Here is a 22,764-nt window from a genome sequence, read left to right on the forward strand (position 1 = left end):
GTAGAGCACGCACAACAAAAGGCTCTGGTATTTCTACCTAAAACTACTTTATGAAAAAAATGTTGTTTTCCAAATATACCCAAAAAGAATACCTCCATCTTCCTTTGTGGCAACAATCACCACGGTATGGCTGGACGCTTCAACCAGGGAAAAGAGGAGTTGGGTTCTACCTCGGTTTTCCCATCCCCCAGTTCATTGCTGACTTTTAAGCTGATTTTGAGGGAGGAGAATGAGGCGTCTGATTAATTAGGTCATCTTTTAATTGAATTCAAACTGTTAGGTGCGGAAAATTTAACAACTGGTATCCTGGAGGTTGAGAACATTTTTAAAAATATTACAGTTAGTATTAAATGTTTCCAAATTTAAGATCATCTTAGCTACATGAAGGAAAGATAGAATTTAATTTTGGTTGCATAGGGAATTTCGTCCACTTGAAGGATTACATACTTGACGCTGTGCCTTCTCATTTCTTACATGAACAAGTCCTTGGTGACAGAGAACCAATGCATGGAGCAGGTGTGGTGCCTGCGGCCATGCGTATGAGTCCACCAGCAATGCAAAGCCAAGGACAATACAGCTCCAAGTAACTGGAAAGCCCAACAAATTAGTTTGCTACTTACTTGGATGAAAGTCTTACTATTTTAAGGGAATATATTTTTCATTCCATTAGCATATATCTTGTCTCTTGCTTTTTATGGCAGGTGTCAGATATTTGAGTTTTATCAAGTGACAATAAAATAGGGGAACTGTCCTCTGAAGGCATATGCTGAGCGTCCCTAGAGAACCTGCTGGTCTGGGCTAATCTATCCCTCTGAGTTGGGGATGTCTTCAGTGTTTTTTTGATCACAGCATTGAGTGATTTGGGAGCCGAAGGTATTCCTTAGACAGGAAATAGGAGCTCAATGGGTGGCCCAAAATAAATGTCTGGATTACAAACAGAAAGAGGTAAGAAAGTATAGTCAAGCCAACAAAGAAAACGACACCTAACAACAAGGCTGGGTGTGTCTCTTCAATGATACCTGGTCTCACTATTCTCCTGGAACAATACTAACCTCACTGTCACTATCACCCCCAGCCCCAACTTGTTTCTACTCCTGCATTTTCATTCAGGGGGTGTCTCCACCATCCACATAAATATTCGAGCTGCAGTACCAGATCAGTCTCAGCTCTATTCAGTCAACCATCTAAACATCATTGCCAATATCCTCATTGTCACTGCTTCAGTTCAACCTCTCAATGTGTTCTTCCCATCTGTTGTCAAGGCCTTCTACTCTCCCAGCATCCAGCTGTATCTCTCTGAAATTTATCCTTCAATGCAAGCAAATCTGATCGTGCCTCTCTCTAGCTTAATTTGAGTCAGGTCCAAGCTTTAAAGTGGCGCATAAGGCCTTTGCAAGTGATCTCCTGCCTACGTTTTCAGGTATCTGCAGAGGCCTTTACCTTTACCCTCTTCCAGCTTTACAATTTTGGCCCTAGCATTACCAAACTCGAATTTTCCTGCACATGCAGTGCTGTCTCTTGCTTTCATCTGTTAACTGCTGCCATTCTCTCCACTTCAAATGTCCTTCTGCTTTTCTTTCTTTCTCTAGTCAGCTCTCACTTTGCCTTTTTTTTTTTTTTCTTCTGAGATGGAATTTTGCTCTTGTTGCCCAGGCTGGAGTGCAGTTGCGCAACCTCGGCTCACTGCAACCTCCGCCTCCCAGGTTCAAGTGATTCTCCTGCCTCAGCCTCCCAAGTAGCTGGGATTACAGACGCCCACCACCATGCCACCACGCCCGGCTAATTTTTGTATTTTTAGTAGAGACGGGGTTTCACCATGTTGGTCAGGGTGGTCTCGATCTCCTCTCCTCAGGTGATCCACCCGCCTTGGCCTCCCAAAGTGCTGGGATTCCAGGCATGAGCTACCGTGTCCAGCCTCTTTTGGCTTTTAAGGTCTAGATCAAGCATCATTTCTTGTAGGAAAGAATCCTAAACTTTCTCAGCCCACAACCCCCTAGTGTCCAATAATTTTTACATAGAGCCTGTGGGCCAACATAAATACCAACAGTTCTGTTTATTTAGTAGTTAGATCTAAACACCTTAATAAGGATTTTTGTCCTGCCAACTTAAGAGCTGTGTCAACACACACAGACACACACACACACACACAAATTGGAAGAAAAATCATATTTGTATTCTTAAGTAACCACAGCTACTTACTAATGGGATGTGTGTGTCTGTGGGGCACCGTACAACTGCCCAAGCCTTAGGATCAGATGGGGCACTGCCACTGTCATTACCTGTTCCACATTGATTTTCACTGGCTACTTGGTTTTTATTACGACAGTTGCTGAAACTGCAGCTTCACCACGATAGGACCTCAAGAATGCAGCCCAGTCTGACACTGTGAACTCTAACTACCTCAAGCTAGAAGCTTATGTGGTGTTCAACAAATGAGTATGCTGTGTTTCCCTTATAACATTTAAAACATCCAGTGGCACCTCTTTGAGTTTGCTGTGGTGTTCTGACTTAGAGTAGCTTGGTGTACAATTTGAGAACCTCAGGCTTGGGAACTCCCCACTATGGAGCTGGGCCCACCGTGAGCTCTCTTAGCATCCTGCACGTCTTTGTCTTGGCCCTTGGCCTATTGCATTGTACGAAGCTGCTTTTGTATCTGACTCTCTAAGGCTGTGAGCTCTCTAAGGGTAGGAACCATACTTTCCTCCTCTTTGTACATCCCGTGATAATGCAGGGTTTTGTTTTTTTTTTAATTTTCATTTGGTTTCCTGGTAAGAGTTCCATAGAAGGAGAAGAAAAAAGAGAGTAGAAGGAAAAGAAATAAGGGAGAGGAGGGAAGGAAAGAAGGAAGGAAGAAAGAGAGAGGGAAGGAGGAAGAGGAGGGAGGGAAGGCAGAAAGAAGGAAAGCTGCTTTGTCTCAGGCAGACTAATAGGAAAGCAATTTTTGCTTGCAAACCTCCTTCAAGGGAATGAGAGGTATTCTCCGTGACCCTGGGGCCAGGCCAACCTTGAATTCAAAAATCCTCCGCGCTGATGGCAGAAAGTAGGAAGAATCCCGCCCGAGCGTTGCAAGGCCATTGGCGGGCACTGCTGGTCCCTCCCCTGCGGGAAGGATCACTGCTCTCCTGTTTTTTTGTTTGTTTTTTTGTTTTTTTGTTTGTTTGTTTGTTTTATTAGCCATTGTGTTTCTTTTCTTTGTGCTGTTCTTCTCCATCCTCAGTAAGCATGAGAGTTTTTACACTATTTCTTTTTCATATTCTGCTACAAATGGGATAATCAGAAAGATTAGGGCTAGGATCAGAAGTCAAATTTAGGTTCACACATGACAAAACTTCAACAATTCACATTTCACCAGTTCTAACCAAGAAGCTTCCATTTAAATCACTGAATGCTGTCATTTGTTGCTGTCATCCAATGGGTGCATTTTAATTTCAAGGGATATGCCTCCTTTATCTGCTGGAGGTCTCAGTGTCTGAGTAAACTCTCTGTCAACTCCTCAGCCACCCTGAGGATAGCAGACGCACAGGCTCAGGCTGGGGTTTAGGGTCCACCCCACATACTCCCACTTGCCCTTGGCATTGGCCCCATGGGTGGACCACGGAGGTGGGTGCTCTATGGCAACAGTCTTTCTTCAGCAGAGTGGAGAGGGAGACGCATGTTCTGCCACGCCCATGTTCAGTCTGTTCTGTGGGCAGAGTTTGGGGAACACACTTAGCCCAAATCGGTGCCAGCCTGGCAGTGGGTGAAGGGCCAGCAAGGTTTGTCTGTGGCTCGTGACCTTAGGGAAAATGAGATTTTACTCCTACAACTTCCTGCCTGGAGAACTGCACTGTTTCAGATAGGTAACAGCTTTCTCGAAGCTTTCAAAAATAAAAATAAAACCTTTAACGCACATAGCTGCCAGAAAGTCCTTCCTGGAAGCTAACTTGCGCCCTTTGTGCTTATTTTATTTTGGCCAACCCTCCCTGGAGCATGTGCACCAGATACGATAACCTTCCACCAAACCGGGACCTCTCAGATCTCGGCTTTTCAGAACAAAGAATTCGGATTTCCTTAGCCTTTCATCATCATCTTATCACCCAAACCTTTCATTATCTTTTTCAATTTTTTCTTTGAACTCTTTCCAAAACTTGTCTTTTGAGTTACGGAGCCCGTAACTTAATTAGATCTTTCATTTCCAGAGGATACTCCTAGTGCCTCGGAAGAAATAAATTAAATTTCAGTTGGATGTATTTCATTGGGGGAAGGGTGCAGAAAAGAAAGAAATTGAATTCCTTATATAAATAGCACATTGTCTGGTGCCACAAACGCGTTTTCCTTTTCCCAGTTGTTTTTGGAACAATGGGTCCTTTTTTGGTGACTTTAATTCCTCAGAGATTCTAACCTCTAAAAGGTCATGGTTTGTGTTCTTTTGTGCATACACGGCTTCTGTACTGAAAAAAAAAAAGGCGAGATGTGTGGCCTCTGATTGTCTGGTAAGTCGTGAGGAAACAGACAAGGCTGCAGCCCAGCAGCAGTTAAGCACCTTGTCAACGTGTGGGAATGAGCATGTGTGGGTCTCTGTGCTTCTAGCCTTTTCTGCACCAGATGTTCCAAGGGGAGCAGAGGGATCTGTCTTGCTTCTCCGTAACTTCATCTCCCTGTAAGTAGGCTTGCGTTTTACAATGCTGTTCTCATGAGCTGTGCAGACTTCCCTATCCTGATCATTTGGTATCTGTGCACAGACTTTCACTGGGGAAGGGGACAGTCTTTAACTTGTCTTTCTGCTGTGGAGCAGAACAACAGAGGCTGGCCTTTGCTCAGCCATCACCCCAGCCAGGCTGCTTTAAGCGCATTTCATCACTTGTTTCCACTTGAGTTTTTCCTTGTGTCAAATGAAGAAGTTGGGTTCACAGATGACCTCTGAGGTCCCTTCCAGTCCAACTCTGTGATTCTCACAGCATCGGTCATTCTAATTGCTCCATAGAAGGGTAGGACAAGGAAGCAGGGGGTGAGTTTAGCAGCCAGTTGGGGAAAGGATGTTTGCAGAGAGTGTCAGTGTAACTTGGATTCCCACTTATCTCTTCTCCCTCCCAAGGATCCTGAATCAACGTAGTGTGAAGGGACAGGAAAGAGCACGTATCGATCACCTGTGATGGGTCGGATGCTCCTTCTCTACACTGGCTCGTTTAATCATTACCTCTCACGTAGAATAGAGGTACCAGGCGTTTTCCACCTCAGCAACCGCCACGCACCCCATCCACCCCACCCAGATGTGTCTGCACCCTCAGATTTCACTTGAAATGTTCCCTCCTTAGTGTAGCCTTCCCCAGCCCCTCAGACCAGGTTAGATCTCCCTGTCCTATGTTCTTATGTCCCCTATGCTTTCCCTCCACCGCACTTAATGCCAGTGTAATTAAATCATTATCTGTATAATAATATTTACGTGCCTACTCAACAGAAAACTACTTTAGGGCAGGGATCTCATAACTCTTGTTCATTACTGTATTCCTAGAGCCTAGCACAGTGCTGACAAAATAGTTGAAATTCAGTAGATGTTTGCTGAATAAATGTAAGCATGAATGCATGAATGAAAGGATAGATGAATAGCAAGGCTAGATACGAATCCAGAACTATCTGGCTCTTGGAGACCTGTGTATGATTTCAGAAGAGCTCCACTTGTAAGTTTGTACACAGGGCTTCACTGCTATAACCGGCCTATGGATACTTAGCCACAGTTAGTTATGCTCTGAGTCATTTCTCCAGAAATGGGAATGATAGCTGCACTGCTGTGGCCATTCCTTTTAACCCAGTGATACTCGTCCCCAAAGATGTCTATAAAATACTTGGAGATGATGGATCCAGCCTGGTGGTGGTTGGAAGTGGGTGGAGGGAGGCAATGAATTAATCCAAACCAATTGTCCTTGTAAGCATTTAGCCCTATGTCTTAATAATAATCAGCACCAGCCTGGGCAACATAATGAGATCTTGTCTCTGCAAAAATAAAAAATTAGCCAAATATGGTGGCATGCACCTGTAGTCCCAGCTACCTGGGAGGCTCAGTGGGAGGATTGCTTGAGTGCGGGAGGTCGAGGCTGCAGTGAGCCATGATCATCACATCACTGCACTCCAGCCTGGGTGACAGAGTGAGACTCTGTCTCAAAAGAAAAAGAAAAAGAAAAAGAAAACCATCAGCACCACTTCTAATACTTTCTACCAAACGAGCTGAAAACAAGAATCTGCTCTTTCGGGGATCTGGGTCAGTAAGAATGAGCGGGTGAAGAGGAAGGAGGAAAAAGCAAGACATGACAACCTTTAGAGAAGCAAAAATAAAACTCTAATGTGGAAACTGCTGAAAATAGACTGCCTGGGCTGTCAGACTGCATGCAAATCTGATGCTAATTACATGGAAATTAATTACAAGTCCTAACTTCCATATGTCTCGATCTGACCCCTGGGGGAAAAGCTGCTGCAGGTGTCTACTCCCCACCACAGAGTAGCGAGCAGAGCACAGGCTATGATGTCGCCTCCTTCACACTCGCTCTTGCCACTGCAGTGAGAAAAGCTGAGAGGAGGCTAAAAATACTAACAATAGAAATTTGATTTCTTCTTTCAGACAAAAAGCCTTGGCATCCACGGGAGGAAGAAGTGTTCAGGCAGCATGTGACTGGTTGGTATGAGATAAACAAATTGAGAAAATAGCATATAATTAACTCTAAGTGCATGTGGATGAGTGGGGAGGTGCAGACTTTCTCTAGTGGACCCTTCCAGAAGAGACAGGAGCCAAAAGACTGTGGCAAGGCCATTTATCAAGTCAATTGCCTCCTCTGCCCTGGCCCCAGGGTATATTTCTCCTTGGAGCTGTTTAAAGAAAATTCTAAGTAATTCCCAGATAGAGCCCCTCTCATAAGATCTGTCCCCACTCCAGTCACTTAAAGATTCATTTTAGGGGTATGGATTATGGGCAAATCAATTTAGAGAAGTACCCTACTTACCTTTCAGGGTATCCCTACCCAGGGTGGATCCCACAAGGTTACCTTTCTGGGAGTTTCCCTTGTCTTTGGAGGGACATGGGTTTAATTATAGGCTGACCTGAGGGACAGGCTGGGTTGGTCCTAGTGGATTGAGAAAGGATTTGGAGTTGATCCAAGAATGCTTCCTGGAGAGTGGTTTCAGGACTTTTTTAGGGAGTTGTAGGATGAGGAGGCAATATGACAAGAAGGAAGACAGAAGTTGCTGCATCCGAGAGTTGATTGTGAAGTGTGAGTTTCCAGAAGTAGATTTTTAAATCATGAATGAACACCCTTCCCTGCGCGCTATGCCGGGGATTCGGAGCACATGGAGGGTGGATCTGTCTCTCAGTCCTTTTTTTCCTCCTGTTATTCTCAAGCAACACCTCATTGGCTTACTTCTGTCTTACAGGTTATTCTCCCACGTCGGTGACCCCTTCCTGGATGACCCCCTGCCCCGGGAGTATGTCCTCTACCTCCGTCCCACTGGCCCCTTAGCACAGAAGCTTTCCGACTTTTGGCAGCAGTCGAAGCAGATCTGTGGGAAGAACAAGGCACACAACATCTTTCCCCACATCACACTCTGCCAGTTCTTCATGGTGAGCGGCAGCCCCCCCGCCCCTGGGAAGCCTGACTCCCAGGATCCCAGCCGACCCTTTGGGACCTGGAACAAAGGGGGAGCCTCACAGGAAGATGGCAGGAATAGTCACGGGCTCTTAGAGCTGGAGGGACCTTCAAGGGATCAGTGAGGTCCACCATGAGCCCCTCACCGCAACGCTTCCTAGTTTTATCTGCTGAGGCCCAGGAGCACCCCAGGATGGGGGCAGCACCAGATTGTAACCCTCTGTGAGAGACACACGGGTCTGGCTGCTGGAATAGAATCACTGATCTAGCTTCACACTCATTTGCTGTCTACCCTCTCCACTCTTACGACAACCAAAGAGGAGGAACTAAGAGCAGGGAACAAAAAAGGTAGTCTATAGACAGGCAAAGCCATTTCCTATCCATGGGGTTTTTTTTCCCCACTATATATTTCTAGAGAATGCAAAGATATTTACTTGCCATTGTTACCTAGTCTATAATCCTAGCTGTCAGGAAGCTTATCTACTGACAATTTTTTTTTTTTTTTAAGAGACAGAGTCTTGCTCTGTCACACAGGCTGGAGTGCAGTAGCATGATCTCAGCTCACTGCAACCTCCATCCCTCGAGTTCAAGCGATTCTTCTGCCTCAGCCTCCCAAGTAGCTGTGATTACAGGCATGCGCCACCATGCCCGGCTAATTTTTGTATTTTTAGTAGAGACGAGTTTTCACCATGTTGGCCAGGCTAGTCTTGAACTCTTCACCTCAAGTGATCCGCCCACCTTGGCCTCCCAAAGTACTGGGATTATAGGTGTGAGCCACCGCGCCCGGCCTCTACTGACCAAATATCATCCCCCTCACTATCACACATGTAAATACATTTTGTGTACTTTAGCTCTCTGTGGTAATACAGAAGAGTTGATTTATCTCCATACATTCAAGACCAAACAAAGTGGTTGCATTTTAAAACATTTTTATAAAAAATATTTTGCTTTATTCCCCAGATATATTCTCTCTCTTTTTCTCTCTCTCAGGTAATAATATGTTCCTAACACCTTCTCTTTTACCATTCAGCCTGAAAATCAAAGTGACTATCATTTCCTCTTAGTCATCCCAGGATCTTTCTCAAAACCCTTCAGAGTTTGAGAGACATTCATTCTTTTTTCCAATGCTCTCAGGAAGGTAGGAGGATGATGTCACAGCTCTCTGGGACTCATTCTTCCCAACTCTCATGAGGGTGGATGTAGAGTCAACTTCTGATCATCTAAGAGGAAAAGAAAAGGTACAGATGATACAAAGTAGTAGAAAACACCCAGCTTCTCCTGGGATGCTGCACTCTCTCCTGTCACATTCCTTCTTTTTTTTTTTTTTAAAACACGCAGCTTCTCCTGGGATGCTGCACTCTCTCCTGTCACATTCCTTCATTTTTTTTTTTTAAAACACGCAGCTTCTCCTGGGATGCTGCACTCTCTCCTGTCACATTCCTTCATTTTTTTTTTTTTCACAAGCAAGGAGAACTTTGATTTTTTTTTTCTTTTTCTTTTTTTTATTTTTAATTGATATATAGTCTCTCTCTGTCACTCAGGCTGGAGTGCAGTGGCGTGATCTTGGCTCACTGCAACCTCCACTTCCCAGATTCAAGTGATTCTCCTGCCTCATCCTCCCACGTAGCTGGGACTACAGGCACCCGCCACCACGTCTGGCTAATTTTTGTATTTTTAGTAGAGATGGGGTCTTACTATGTTGGTCAGACTGGTCTCAAACTCCAGTCCTCAAGTGATCCGCCCACCTCAGCCTCCCAAAGTGTTGGGATTACGGGCATGAGCCACTGCGCCCAGCCTGATTTTTTCTAATTGATAAAAATTGTATACATTTATGGTGTATAACATGATGGTTGAATAAATGTGTGCATTGTGGAGTGCCTAAACCAGGCTAATTGTATATGCATTACCTCGCATGTTTATCATGTATTTATGGTGAGAACAAAATCTACTCTCTTCGTAATTTTCAAGCATACAATACATTATGATTAACTATAGACACTAATAGCATAATAATAGGTCCCTTGAACTTAATTTCTCCTGTCTCTTAAGTTTTGTGTCCTTTGACCAACATCTCCCCAATCTCGCTCCCCTTTCTTGCTTTGTGCTCGACCAGTCCTACAGCATTTTGGCTGGGTTCACAGGGGCCACTTCAGAGCAAGGAAAGGAGGGAAGAGGTTGCGTGTTCCCCAGATTAATCCACCAGTTGGGTAATCTGTGTCTGAGTAATTGGAAGTCTGCAGTTCCTCTCTCTCCCCACAGACGGGGGTGGTGGTTAAGTAATTGCATTATCAGCCTCCTCCAGTCTCTGGGGAGAGGATGCCAATGTTAAGTAGCAGCAGACTTCCATCTCCCCTCGTCTCTAAGTGAAGACTCCCTGTTTTCCCTGCCAGTGCGAGGACAGCAAGGTGGATGCCCTGGGGGAAGCCCTGCAGACCACGGTCAGTCGCTGGAAATGTAAGTTCTCCGCCCCGCTGCCCCTGGAGCTCTATACGTCCTCCAACTTCATCGGCCTCTTCGTAAAGGAAGACAGTGCGGAGGTCCTCAAGAAGTTTGCTGCTGACTTTGCTGCAGAGGCTGCATCCAAAACCGGTGAGCAAACAGCTGCCAGGCCAGCCCTGGGCCCTGTCAATCAAAGAGCTGGAAAGGAAAAGGGATAGGAAATGGTGGTAGAGGAGCAGGATGGGGTCAGGAGGTGGAGGGCCCTGCAGGAACGGGCACGTGTGACAAAAAAGCAGCCTTGTCCTGCAGCACCCCACGCCTTTTTGCTCCCTTGTAAAAATGTTCAACTCCTTTTCTGCTAACCTGGAGAGACCATCTAAGGCTTATTACCTAACCCCCAAGTTGAAGCTTCACAAATGACTTCCATACGGAACTAGAAATGTATTTCTTTGTAGCACCACCATCTCCTCCTGTTTCAGAATTAAAGAAACATCCCTTCTCCCTCCCAAGCTACCGCCCATGTAGGTGTTTATCTGGGTCTCATTGTTTACTCCACGACAATCCAGATCTTTTCTCAGTGGGTAGCACAGGATAGAGAGAAGAGTGGAAGCACTTCGTATTATATCACAATAAAATCCACTGAGCCAATACCCTTCAATTTGCTGAACACCATTAGATAGGACCCCAAGCCCCAAGAGTCTGTCTAAAAATGTAACCCCTTCCAGATGTCTCCTGCTCTTCTCATGGGAGCTTTTAGCTCAGGGCACCTGAGATTTCCTGTCAAAGGAATTAGCTTAAAGCTCGAGGCAGGAGACACGATGGAGGTGACAAGAGGGAGAAGTTTGCAAAGCTCTCGTGTCTGGCTACAGGTGTGGACAAGCTCACTTAGCTCAATGACAGCAGGGAAACAGACAGACAACCTGGTGCGGGGAGAGCCTCTTGGCTCCCTCCAGCATGAAATCACAATTGGCAGGTACTTACTGGTCACCTACTATGAGGATTCCTCCTACATGAGGAGTGCAACAGGGAAGAGAACAAGAAGTGGTTTCTCCTGGCCAGGCCCTGTGTAACATCAGCTCTGAAAAGAGAAAGGGGTGGTTCCACCTTCACGAAAGGAAGGAAACTTGCCCTGAGACGATGTTGATCAGGACAATGGAGGAAATATCGGCAGGTGGGCGGGTGGCAGGAGCACAGGCAGGCAGGCATGAGGAGGGTGTGAGCAGAGGACAGTGGGGAGGCTGCCCTGGCCAGAGTGGACGGTGCAGGATGCACAGTGGAAGCCAAGCGCTGAGTGCGAAGCTGGAGGAGACCTGGAACTCCCCTACCCATAATTTTATGGAGTGCCAGAGAGGGGGAAGACCTGAGCAAAGCCACACAGTTTGCTCCTTAGCCTTTTGGCCTATCCCGCACCTGCCATTGTTCCCTGCTGCTACTTTCATCACCATTTCAGGCCCTTTGGGGGCCTGAGATTCCTCTTTACCAGAAAAGCCCCACACAGGGCTTGGGACTTATGAGTGTGATGGGGGCTCAGCATCACTGCAGGATCACAGCGCTCTCGGAAGGAACACAAGGACCTTAAGACCCCTCTGGACCTGGGGAGGGGGCCTCTTTAGACTCTGCAACCCCCACCCCCACCTCTTCCTCTCCCTCAGCAACGGGACTAGTCTCTGGGTCCTGACTTCAGTGAAACCTGACATTTCATAGGAGCTTAATATTTCAGAGAAAGAGCATAACAGAGAGGCAAATTATTTCCTGTTCTTATCCCTCAATCTCAAGGAAATGGCTTTCTCTCATCACACAGTAGTTATCATCAGAACCACTAAATCCCCACAAGGACCAAAACTAATGTCAAAGCCGCAAAACCCAAATCCTTCACAAATGAGAAAAGCAAGCCTCAGCCAGGGCCGCAGAAGATTCTTGGAGTGCATACTGAGCGAGAAGCAGTCGAAGCCCCAGCTTTCCCCATGGGAGGTGGGAAGAGCCAGTCCCTCTCCAAGATCCTGCTGTCATGAAGAACTTAGCCAGCTTCGTTTCTCTGCTGTTGTGTGGCCCCCTGGTGGGGATGTGGAGAACTGGATGACCCTGCACAGCTTAGCTGGTCCAGCTCCTTATTACCTAGCATGGAAAGCCGGCCACCATGTCTTTGCCCTGGAACTTGGTATTCTCCAGTTGTTGGCAGGCCCAGATATAATCAAGAAGATTTAGTGTCGTCCTCCATTCAAAGTGGTCAAAGGAGATTCATTCATGTGCATTTATTCATTTAACAAGTACTGAAAACCTGCATGATATGCTGAGTAAGGACACAGTATAAGCAAGAGACAAAAACCTTGTCTCATGGGACTTACACCAAAGAAAGGCAATGCAGTATAAAAGAAAAAGTACTTAAAACCGAAATGCTCAATTTCTGCTTCTGTCTTGGGCCACTAATTCTCTATGTGACTTGACCAAGCCCCTTAAATTCTCAAATTCCCTAATTTCTTCTAGTTGCAACTTCTTCATTATTCTAGCTTGTACAATAGATGATTCTCCCTCACTGAAAATACAAAAGAGGCCAGGCATGGTGGTTCACACCTGTAATCCCAGCTACTCAGGAAGCTGAGGTGGGAACATCACCTGAGCCCAGGAGGTTGAGGCTGTGGTGAGCTGTGATCATGCCACTTAACTCTAGCCTGGGCAACAGAGCAAGACCCTGTCTCAAAAAAAAAAAAAAAAAAAGTACAAGAGAAAGAAAATTTAAAAAGCCATTCCCTCATGTAGGTAGGGTTGTTTTGTTTTGTCTCTTGGGGTATCTTAGAATAAGTCCGTATACTTTAAATGAGTATGTCTCAACTAAGGGTGATTTTGCCTCCCAGGGTACATTTGGCAATGTCTGAGGTCATTTTCGGCTGTTACAGCTTGGAGAGTGCTGCTGACTTCTTGTGGGTAGAGGCCAGGGATGCTGTGAAACACCCTATAATGCACAGGACAGCCCCCCACAAAAAATAAGTATTCAACCCAAAATGCTGTTGAGAGAAACCCTGCATTAAACTTTGAAAATATCCATCTTTTTCCCCTCATTTCTCCATCCATCTCACCCAGAAGCTAAGAGACCTAGCTCCAAAATGAAGGGAATATAGCCTTGGGAGTCATGCAGTTACAAAACATGCTTTGTATTTCTACACAAATTATTTCATCACTGTAGGTCATAGTACCCTCGTCTGAATGGTGGGGCTGGTGACCAGCCACTGGAATGGTTGTGAGAGGACTTAACTAAAAGGACTGCCCTCAGCCAACCCATAGCTCCTAGAGGAAAGCCGTACGGTGGCTCTTTATCTCTTGAACAGTGGCTCGGTTCGGAATCTCTTGCCTTCTCCTTACCCCCTTATTCTACTGCTGTGAAGGAGAGAAATATCTTTTGTCTTCCTTGTTATGTGGGAAGCAGAAAATTTCTCAGGGTACCTTTCTAAGCCTTTCCTTAAGTCTTCACCATTGCTATGATCGCCACCTTTTAATTACTGACTTTTTTCTTCCTTTTTCCAGAAGTGCATGTGGAACCTCATAAGAAGCAGCTACATGTGACCCTGGCTTACCACTTCCAAGCCAGCCACCTACCCACCCTAGAGAAACTGGCCCAGAACATTGACGTCAAGCTAGGGTGTGACTGGGTGGCTACCATATTTTCTCGGGATATCCGATTTGCTAACCATGAGGTAATGTCTCACTGTGGTTCCAGAAGCTACCAGGTGCAGGGATGCGATCAGAGTCAGCAGCTCGCTGCTGCAGGGAGATGGGTACCTACAGGGGAAAAATGGAGCAAGCACCTAATGGAGAGTCTGTTGGCCCAGGATTGTGTCCAGCCTCTGCCTGGCTCCCTGGGAGGCTTCCAGCGTGCCTCCCTCCTTTCTGGGTCACAAGTGGCTCATCTGGGTAACATAGTTCTGTCTCCCCTGCCAATCTTACCCCAGCGAAAAAGAAATGAAATGAGAGAGAATAAATAAAAAATATATTGGAAAATTTTTAATATTATATAAATTTATGGTGTTAATGGAAGACATCATTTTGACCTTAGGTGAGTTGAAGAACACATAAATACAAACAAAAACAAAAACCTTGCAAAGACATAATCAACATATATTTGCTGTGTATCTGTGTCATGCGAAGTACCATGTTGCATACTGGAATTTTTAAATGTGGTCCTGTCCTCAAGGAGCTCTGAGGACAGACACGCATGAAAAGAAAACTCAAACCACCTGTTGTGAGAGTCTTTGCACATCCCAGTGGGAGGCCTGAGTGACAAAACTGAAGAAAGATTGGCACAGCCCTACCATCCTTCCTTTGAGGGAATCAACATTGCCTTCTAGACAAGTATGTGACATCTTGGAAGCATAATATTGCCTTTTTTTTTTTTAAATGGAGTTTCACTCCTTGTTGCCCAGGCTGGAGTGCAATGGTGTGATCTTGGCTCACTGCAATCTCTGCCTCCCGGATTCAAGCGATTCCCCTGCCTTAGCCTCCCAAGTAGCTGGGATTACAGGTGCCCGCCACCACACTGGGCTAATTTTTTGTATTTTTAGTAGCACCAGGGTTTCACTGCGTTGGCCAGGCTGGTCTTGAACTCAGGTGATCTGCCCGCCTCGGTCTTCCAAAGTGCTAGGATTACAGGCATGAGCCACCGCACCTGGCCGATATTGTCTTTTTTCTATCCTGAAGGAGAAGCTGAGACACAAAAACATTGGTGTCTTAGTAACTTAAGGCCAGAGATAAAGCGAGAGCCCAAGTATTTTGACCAATAAAGAGGGGCAACCTGTCTGAAACAAAACTACATCATAGCCAGGCATGGTGGCTGTCACCTATAATCCCAGCACTTTGGGAGGCTGAGGCAGAGGTATTGCTTGAGACCAGGAGTTCCATACCAGCCTGGGCAGCATAGTGAGACTGTATCTCTCCCCACCCACAAGAGACCTCATCGTGTGTTAAAAATGTGCCTTCCAACTTAACTACATTTATGAAGCAATACTTAACATTTATTTCCCAATTTTTCAAGCAGCCAAAGAACTGGTATTTCTGTTAGTTTGCATAGCCTTTTAACATCTCTCTGAGGCTTCTTTAAAAAAAAAAAAAACAAACCATGAGAAAACAGTTAGAACCCCAGGGCTGAGAGCAGATAAGCTCATTGTTTTGGAAGTGGTAGAAGAGCCAACCCACGAATCAGAGGTTCAGGGCTCAGCGTGCGCCTGTGAGTGTCAGGGGCATGCAGCTTTGTCTGACTCTGCTCATGGGAACGTGATGTCCTCCTTTTGAGTCATTTGATGCAGGTTTCTGTAAGATGCCTTGAGCAGACTGGGCCCGATCGATCTTAAGAATTCTGACATCTCAGGCCGGGCCCGGTGGCTCACGCCTGTAATCCCAGCACTTTGGGAGGCCGAGGCGGGCGGATCACAAGGTCAGGAGATTGAGATCATTTTGGCTAACACGGTGAAACCCCGTCTCTACTAAAAATACAAAAAAATTAGCCGGGCAAGGTGGCGGGCGCCTGTAGTCCCAGCTACTCGGGAGGCTGAGGCAGGAGAATGACGTGAACCCGGGAGGCAGAGCTTGAAGTGAGCCAAGATCGCACCACTGCACTCCAGCCTGGGTGACAGAGCGAGACTCTGTCTCAATAAAGAAAAAAAAGAACTCTGACATCTCCTAGAGTCACTTAGAACTAGCCCTGAAGATAACAAAGGAGGTGTGGCTGGTTGGACTCCTTCTGAGGGCAAAGAAAAAAAAAGTCAAGGGTTGCATGCAGATGACCTCTGAGAAGTCACCTTTCTAAGAGAAGGAAGGTGGCAGTGGAATTTTACAAGGAATATCCTCTAATCAACACTGTCCTCCAGTTAACTCAAAGGGTAATTGGTTTTCTGCCTGACCCACATTCTGCTCAACTGGCATGGAAGGAAAAAGGCAGCAAGCGCCCACGTGAATTATGTTCTAAAAATAACTTGGCCTCTTTTATCTCTTATTTGTAAAAGCTCATTTATTACCGTTCGTTCTGATAAAGCTCTCCTCGGCCCCTTTGGACTGGACCTCTCCCGTGAGGTCTTTCGGTCCTACCTGAACCCTCTTCTTACCTGCCTTCTTCAACGTGCCCCCAGGAGGCAGTTTTGATTGACTGTTCTAGTGAGGGGACAGATGTCCAGAGAAGGAGAGTGGTTTAGGCAAGGACACTCTGGCAAGGCACCATGATGCTGAGGAAAACTCCAAGGCCTCATCCCTCTGCTGTTTAGATTCTCACTCGATTTGGACACGCAGATCCTCATTTGTATTTCACATAGGCTCTTTCATGTTAGTGATTACGTTGGGCCATGCCAGTTTAATATACCAACCAATAGAAATCCAGAGGAAGTACAGGGTGATCCAAAAAGCATCAATTTTGGAGTCCAGCACACTTGGCTTCAAATCCTGGCTCCATCACTTTAGCAAGGGTTAAATTCACTTTGACAGCTTGTACAGATCTCCAGTCCTTAGTTTTCTCATCTGTAAAATGGTGACAATGTTTTGCTAGATGGTTATGAAGACTAAATAAAGAAGATGTATGGAAAGGCTCCAATGTAATACCCAGCACAAGGTGGGTGCAACAGCAACAAAAAATTGCCGCAGCTATTACTGTGAGTGAGAATAAAAAGGGCTCCAAAGACATTTCAGCTCCTGTATTCACACAGGGCTGTGGCTGCCTTTCATTCAGCAAACTGAGTTTCCTCCCACTGCAGTAAGGGAGGAAAAACATACCTGAGGTGGATTCAAGAGTTCGTTTTGGTTTTTTTTAGATGGAGTCTTGCTCTATCACCCAGGCCAGAGTGCAGTGGTGCAGTCTCGGCTCACTGCAACCTCCGCCTCCTGGGTTCACACCATTCTCCTGCCTCAGCATCCTGAGTAGCTGGGACTATAGGTGCCCACCACCACGCCCGGCTAATTTTTTGTATTTTTAGTAGAGATGGGGTTTCACCATGTTAGCCAGGATGGTCTTGATCTCCTGACCTCGTGATCCGCCCGCCTCGGCATTCCAAATGCTGGAATTACAAGCATGAGCCACGGCGCTGGTCCTGGATTCAAGGGTTCTTAGAATACAGGCCAGGCACAGTGGCTTACACCTGTAATCCCAGCACTTTGGGAGGCCGAGGCGGGCGCATCACCTGAGGTCAGGAGCTGGAAACCAGCCTAGCCAACACAGTAAAACCTTGTCTCTACTAAAAACACAAAAATTAACCAGGTTTGGTTGTACACACCTGTAGTCCCAGCTACTCCGGAGGCTGAGACAGGAGAATCGCTTGAGTCCGGGAGGCAGAGGTTGCAGTGAGCCAAGATCATGCCACTGCACTCCAGCCTGGGCAACAGAGCAGAGCAAGACTCCATCTCACCAAAAAAGAAAAAAAAAAAAAAAAAAAAGAAGAGTTCTTACAAGTAGATGGCAAACATAAAACAAAATAAGTAGAATGTAATATAAATTAGGCTTGTGTTCTCATATCTCTCAAACTCAGGCTAAGGTTCTGAATCTGCTTTTGGTGAGTGAGAAAGGGCAGTGGGGACATGGGTCCCAGTTATAATTTTAGATTTGCTACAATGCCTTAATTCTTTTATTTTTCATGCAATAAATCAAAGCTACTTATTGCCCAGCTTTCCTATGCCTAGGACATATTGTCTCTACCTTTTGCTGTGCCTCAGTTTTCCTGGGGATAACCTAGAAATAGAATGAATACCCACCTCCCCTGTGTGATAGAACAAGTGAGGACTTCTCTGAAATCGCATTGAGTTTCTCAAGGGGAAAGGCACTACTGGCCCAAAGGCATTATTAGCCAAGACCATGCTGTGCTTGAACATTTAAGGAACACGAGTTTAGGCTTGTTTGCCTGTGACTCGGTGCCTTTCTCCACCTTGTCCCAGAAAAAAAAGAATGTTCCTTTTCATGGGACGTCACACATTTAGCTTTGCAGTTTATGAGATTTTGCGTGAATTTTTTTTTTCCCTTTAAGCTGATTTAACAATCCCACAGAAAACCTTCCTGGCTTGTTTGGAGAAGTGGTTTAAGTGTGTATGAGGCAGAGGGACAGGAAGAATAAGGAAGGAATCAGAGCAGGAAGATCTAGAACTGAAAGATGCTGGAGTCAGAATTAGAGAAACAAACAGGCGCCCTACATAAAAGGAGAATCAGAAATACAGCAGTACAGATGAGCTCCCTGCACAATCACTCTCATCCTCCGAAAAGAATCACACCTTAAAGGCTCCTTTCTTTAGAGATTTCCAGAAGGAAATTCTCTCTTCATAACATGTTCTGGTGTATCACTTTGACATCGAGCCAATTAGTTCACAGGCCTACCCAGCGCAGGGTCCAGGGATCAGGGTCGGCTGGAAGGAAGGATGTGACCTGGGAGATCGGGTACTCTGCTAGAAATAATTACGCCCCGGCTCACGCCTATAATCCCAGCACTTTGGGAGGCTGAGGCGGGAGGATCACCTGAGGTCGGGAGTTCAAGACCAGCGTGACCAACATGAAGAAACCCCGTCTCTACTGAAAATACAAAATTAGCCAGGCGTCGTGGCTCATGCCTGTAATCCCAACTACTCAGGAGGCTGAGGCAGGAGACTCCCTTGAACCTGGGAGGCAGAGGTTGCAGTGAGCCGAGATCACGCCATCGCACTTCCGCCTGGGCAACAAGAGCAAAACTCCATCTCAAAAAATAAATAAATAAATAAATAAATAAATAAATAAATAAATAAATAAACAAATAATAATTATGCCCCTTCGGTGCACAAGGCTCTGTCCTAAGGTGTTTTCTTAGATTGTCTCATTTAACTTTTATAGTCTTAAGTATTCTTTTATAGATGAGAAAACTGAAGCCAAAGTTAGAAATATGCAAGTGGAGACCAGAATACATAGCATCCAACTAATGGCTTTGAGACCCTAGGAAACAGTGAAAGCTATTATAGCTTTCTCCATCTTTATGTCCCTTGTGAAGCAAATAAGATAGGAAATATTTTCCTTACTATTGAGGTCTCCCACTATTAGTAACAAAAAATACTAAAATAAATGTTTTCTACAGCACCTTCATGCCTGTATCTGTGATGTTAATACATCCCAGGGAAGGAAGGCAAAAAGAAGAATAAATAGCCAACTGGCATGGCCTGTTTTTGGCCTAGGGGCTGTTTTGGAGCACAAAGTAAGAACGTTTTCTCCATCTGATGAAAGCTGGCTACATGCTGACACAGACACTGATGTCTAGACATTTTTCTTTCAGGATCTTTGTTAAAACTATAGGTTTAAATAAATCTCCTTTAAGGCAAGAACCATGTCTGGTTTAAAGAGCTAAGTTGGCCAGGCGTGGTGACTCACACCTGTAATCTCAGCAGTTTGGGAGGCCGAGAGAGGGGGATCACCTGAGGTCAGGAGTTCGAGACCAGCCTGGCCAACATGGTGAAACGCTGTCTCTACTAAAAATACAAAAATTAGCTAGGTGTGGTGGCGGCTGCCTGAAATCCTTGCTACCAGGAAGGCTGAGGCAAGAGAATCACTTGAACCCAGGAGGCAGAGGCTGCAGTGTGCTGAGATTGCAGTATTGCACTCCAGCCTGGGCGATAAGAGTGAAACTCCATCTCAAAATAATAATAATAATTCTTAAATAAAGAGCTAAGTTACATAGAAAGGAGGGGTACTTTATTCCCTGAGCCTTCCTATAGGAGAGACACTCCACCTGGCCCATCCGTAACCCCCATATGGAAGACTGGCTTTCCATGAGCTTCCATGAGCTGGGTTTCAAGTGTCTATCATGGTGACTATCAGATGAAGCAAGGGAAACTAGGTCCAAGTCCATTTATATAGCAGTTGGCCAGCGAGCCTACAGGATTTCAGGTCAGTTTCCAAAAACGATACTTGAATCCTGATGGGAAATCTAGACATGCCTGAAGAAAAGTACGGAACCATTTCTAGCACCAGGCATACACCTGCAGTACTCTGAAGAGAGACGTGCTCTCTGATAGGAATTCACATCTACTCAGGGCACATCGCCCCCGGGAGGTGTGCAGTATTAATGCAGAACACACAGTCCTGCCCTAAAGGCACTCAGGAGAACGGTGAGGCCTGGGGCTTACTCACCCTCTCTTCCTTTTTCAGACATTACAGGTCATCTACCCCTATACCCCACAAAATGACGACGAGCTGGAGCTGGTCCCCGGGGACTTCATCTTCATGTCTCCAATGGAGCAGACCAGCACCAGCGAGGGTTGGATCTACGGCACGTCCTTAACCACCGGCTGCTCTGGGCTCCTGCCTGAGAATTACATTACCAAGGCTGATGAATGCAGCACCTGGATATTTCATGGGTAAGCAGACAGCAAGACCTTTATGCCATTTGAAGAACGTTGCTAAGGCAGACTGGATCCTGGATACACAAATCCAAAGATGGGAAATAATATTTTCTTCCTCAATAACCCCACCCAGCAATCCCTTCCCCTCTCTTTCACTCCACTCCCACCTCAGCCCAGCCCGTGAGCCTGCAGAACCGGATGGCACAAAATTAGAGGTCAGAGTTGTCTCATGTTCCCCAAACATTTGCTTTTTCAGAAGTGCTTTGGAAGATCAAAATATATAAGCTGGGTTTCCAAAGTCTCCATTTTAATCCCTATAACAACAAGGAAAGCAAAATTGCATGAATAAACTGAGAACTAAAAGATTATTTGCCTGACAAAGCATAGTTCTCAGATCTATTATTTTTTATTTTACAGTACTTGGAGTTGCTCTTTTATCAGATCTCTTTCTTAAAAGTGGGTGTACGGCCAGGTGCGGTGGTTCACGTCTGTAATCCCAGCACTTTAGGAGGCCAAGGTGGGTGGATCACTTGAGGTCAGGAGTTCAAGACCTGCCTGACCAACATGGTGAAACCCCGTCTCTACTAAAAATTTTAAAAAAAATCAGCTGGGCGTGGTGGCACACGCCTGTAGTCCCAGCTACTCAGGAGGCTGAGGCAGGAGAATCACTTGAACCTGGGAGGTGGAGGTTGCAGTGAGCCAAGATCACACCACTGTACTCCAGCCTGGGCAACAGAGCAAGACTTTGTCTCAAAAAAAAAAAAAAAAAGGATGTATGTGAGAAGCAGTGCTGATCTCTTAGAGTTCACTCCATCCAAGCCCACTCTTCCCTAAATTACAGCTCAGGCTGACGTATAGGTGAACCTGAGTGACTTCGGTCAGTGCGTCCCAGGGAGGTCTTTGTGTCATCTTTTATTTGAGAGATTACTCATGATGTCATGTCTGTGAGAACAATGTCTGAAATTAAACTAACAGCTTCCCCAGCCAACTCCGTTCAAAGTAGGGAAATAAGTTAGGCATTAGTTTATTGTAATTAAGAATTTGAGACTGGGTTCCAATAGTCTTGGATTTAAACGATAACTCTACCACTTACCAGCTGTGTGGCCTTGGCCAAGTTGCATTACCTCTCTGAGCCTCTGTTTGCTCATCTAGAAAATGGAACTAATCATTGCACTTACCTCATAAGGTTGTTGTGAAGACTGCAATGCCGAGCTTCGCTTTACATGGTTCAGAGTCTGGTGTATAGCGGTGACTATAAAATCACCATTTGCATAATGATGACTTTTGTCTATCTTGTGTTTGCCAGTCCTCACTGAGTGCTCATCAAAGGACATGTGTCTTCCATAAAAGCAATCCTGTAGATGAACTGCACTTTCCTATTTAACCCCAGAGGTTAAATGACTCAAGGAGGCAGAGCCCAGCTTCCTTGTAAGACAGATCTTCTCTCACTCCTAACCCAGGATAGACATCAGGAGGTAGAACCCCAGGGGAATGGCAAGCATGGCCTGGCTGGCATGGTGGGAGTTGTCCAGGGGATCCAGGCAACAAGTCATGATTGGGGGTCAATGAGTTTAACAACACTCCCTGCCAAGTGCTTCTCAGTTCTCTGAGTCCCTCCTAAGGAAATACGTCCTCTCCACACTAACTTGAGTGTCTTACTTGGTTCTAAGTAAGGCAAGTTGATGAAGCCTCCTTGTGTTCTCTGAAGCTGGGTGAGCTGCCTGGCCGCTCGGGCTTAGCACAGGCCTGGCGTGTTGCAGGGAGAAACCAGCTCTCCTGATGCTTGAGATGTTCTGGATCTTAGACCCGGCTTCCTCCCTCCACTGTTCTGAGCAAGAAGCATCTGACTATTGTCTTACTGGAACTGGCAGCTCCACGCTGTCTCAGAGTGAGTCAGGTCCTTTGATTATAATGACAGTTAAGAAGGGAAAGAGGCTGGCATTCGTCTTGCCATGGGAGCTGAAGGAGGGAGAGAAGGAATCCTATCAGTATCTTCACAGCTGCAATAAAGTAAAGAAACAGACATGTACACGCAAGATGTCAGCACAATTCTAGGTAGCCAGACGTTTTGCACCCTGAAGCTTTGATGAGTCAGACAATAAAACTGGATTTTCTTTTTTTTTTTTTTTTTATTTTTTCTGAGATGGAGTCTCACTCTGTCGCCCAGGCTGGAGTGCAGTGGTGTGATGTCAGCTCACTGTAACCTCCGCCTCCTGGGTTCCAGTGATTCTCCTGCCTCCGCCTCCTGAGTAGCTGGGACTTCAGGTGTGTGCCACCATACCCAGATAATTTTTGTATTTCTAATAGAGACGGGGTTTCACCATGTTGACCAGGCTGGTGATCCACCTGCCTCAGCCTCCCAAAGTGCTGGAATTACAGACGTGAGCCACCGTGCCCA

At 45.8% G+C, this 22,764-nt stretch overlaps 1 protein-coding gene across 5 annotated transcripts in view; it reads left to right on the plus strand.

The window, feature by feature from the left end:
- LOC105476335 (ubiquitin associated and SH3 domain containing B) overlaps positions 1–22,764 on the plus strand; it is a 158,257-nt gene that overhangs the window by 114,372 nt on the left and 21,121 nt on the right. Inside the window, exons 1-6 of one of the 5 annotated variants that reach the window (XM_011732162.2) lie at positions 4,467–4,472; positions 6,593–6,650; positions 7,399–7,585; positions 10,001–10,199; positions 13,569–13,738; positions 20,173–20,381. In XM_011732162.2, the coding sequence (XP_011730464.1) occupies positions 7,583–7,585; positions 10,001–10,199; positions 13,569–13,738; positions 20,173–20,381 (581 nt within the window). In that variant the 5' untranslated portion in view covers positions 4,467–4,472; positions 6,593–6,650; positions 7,399–7,582. The other 4 variants (XM_011732159.2, XM_011732161.2, XM_011732160.3 and 1 more) reach the window with 4 other exon arrangements.

The sequence above is a fragment of the Macaca nemestrina genome, chromosome 12, assembly GCF_043159975.1.
Source record: "Macaca nemestrina isolate mMacNem1 chromosome 12, mMacNem.hap1, whole genome shotgun sequence".
Classification (NCBI taxonomy): domain Eukaryota; kingdom Metazoa; phylum Chordata; class Mammalia; order Primates; family Cercopithecidae; genus Macaca; species Macaca nemestrina.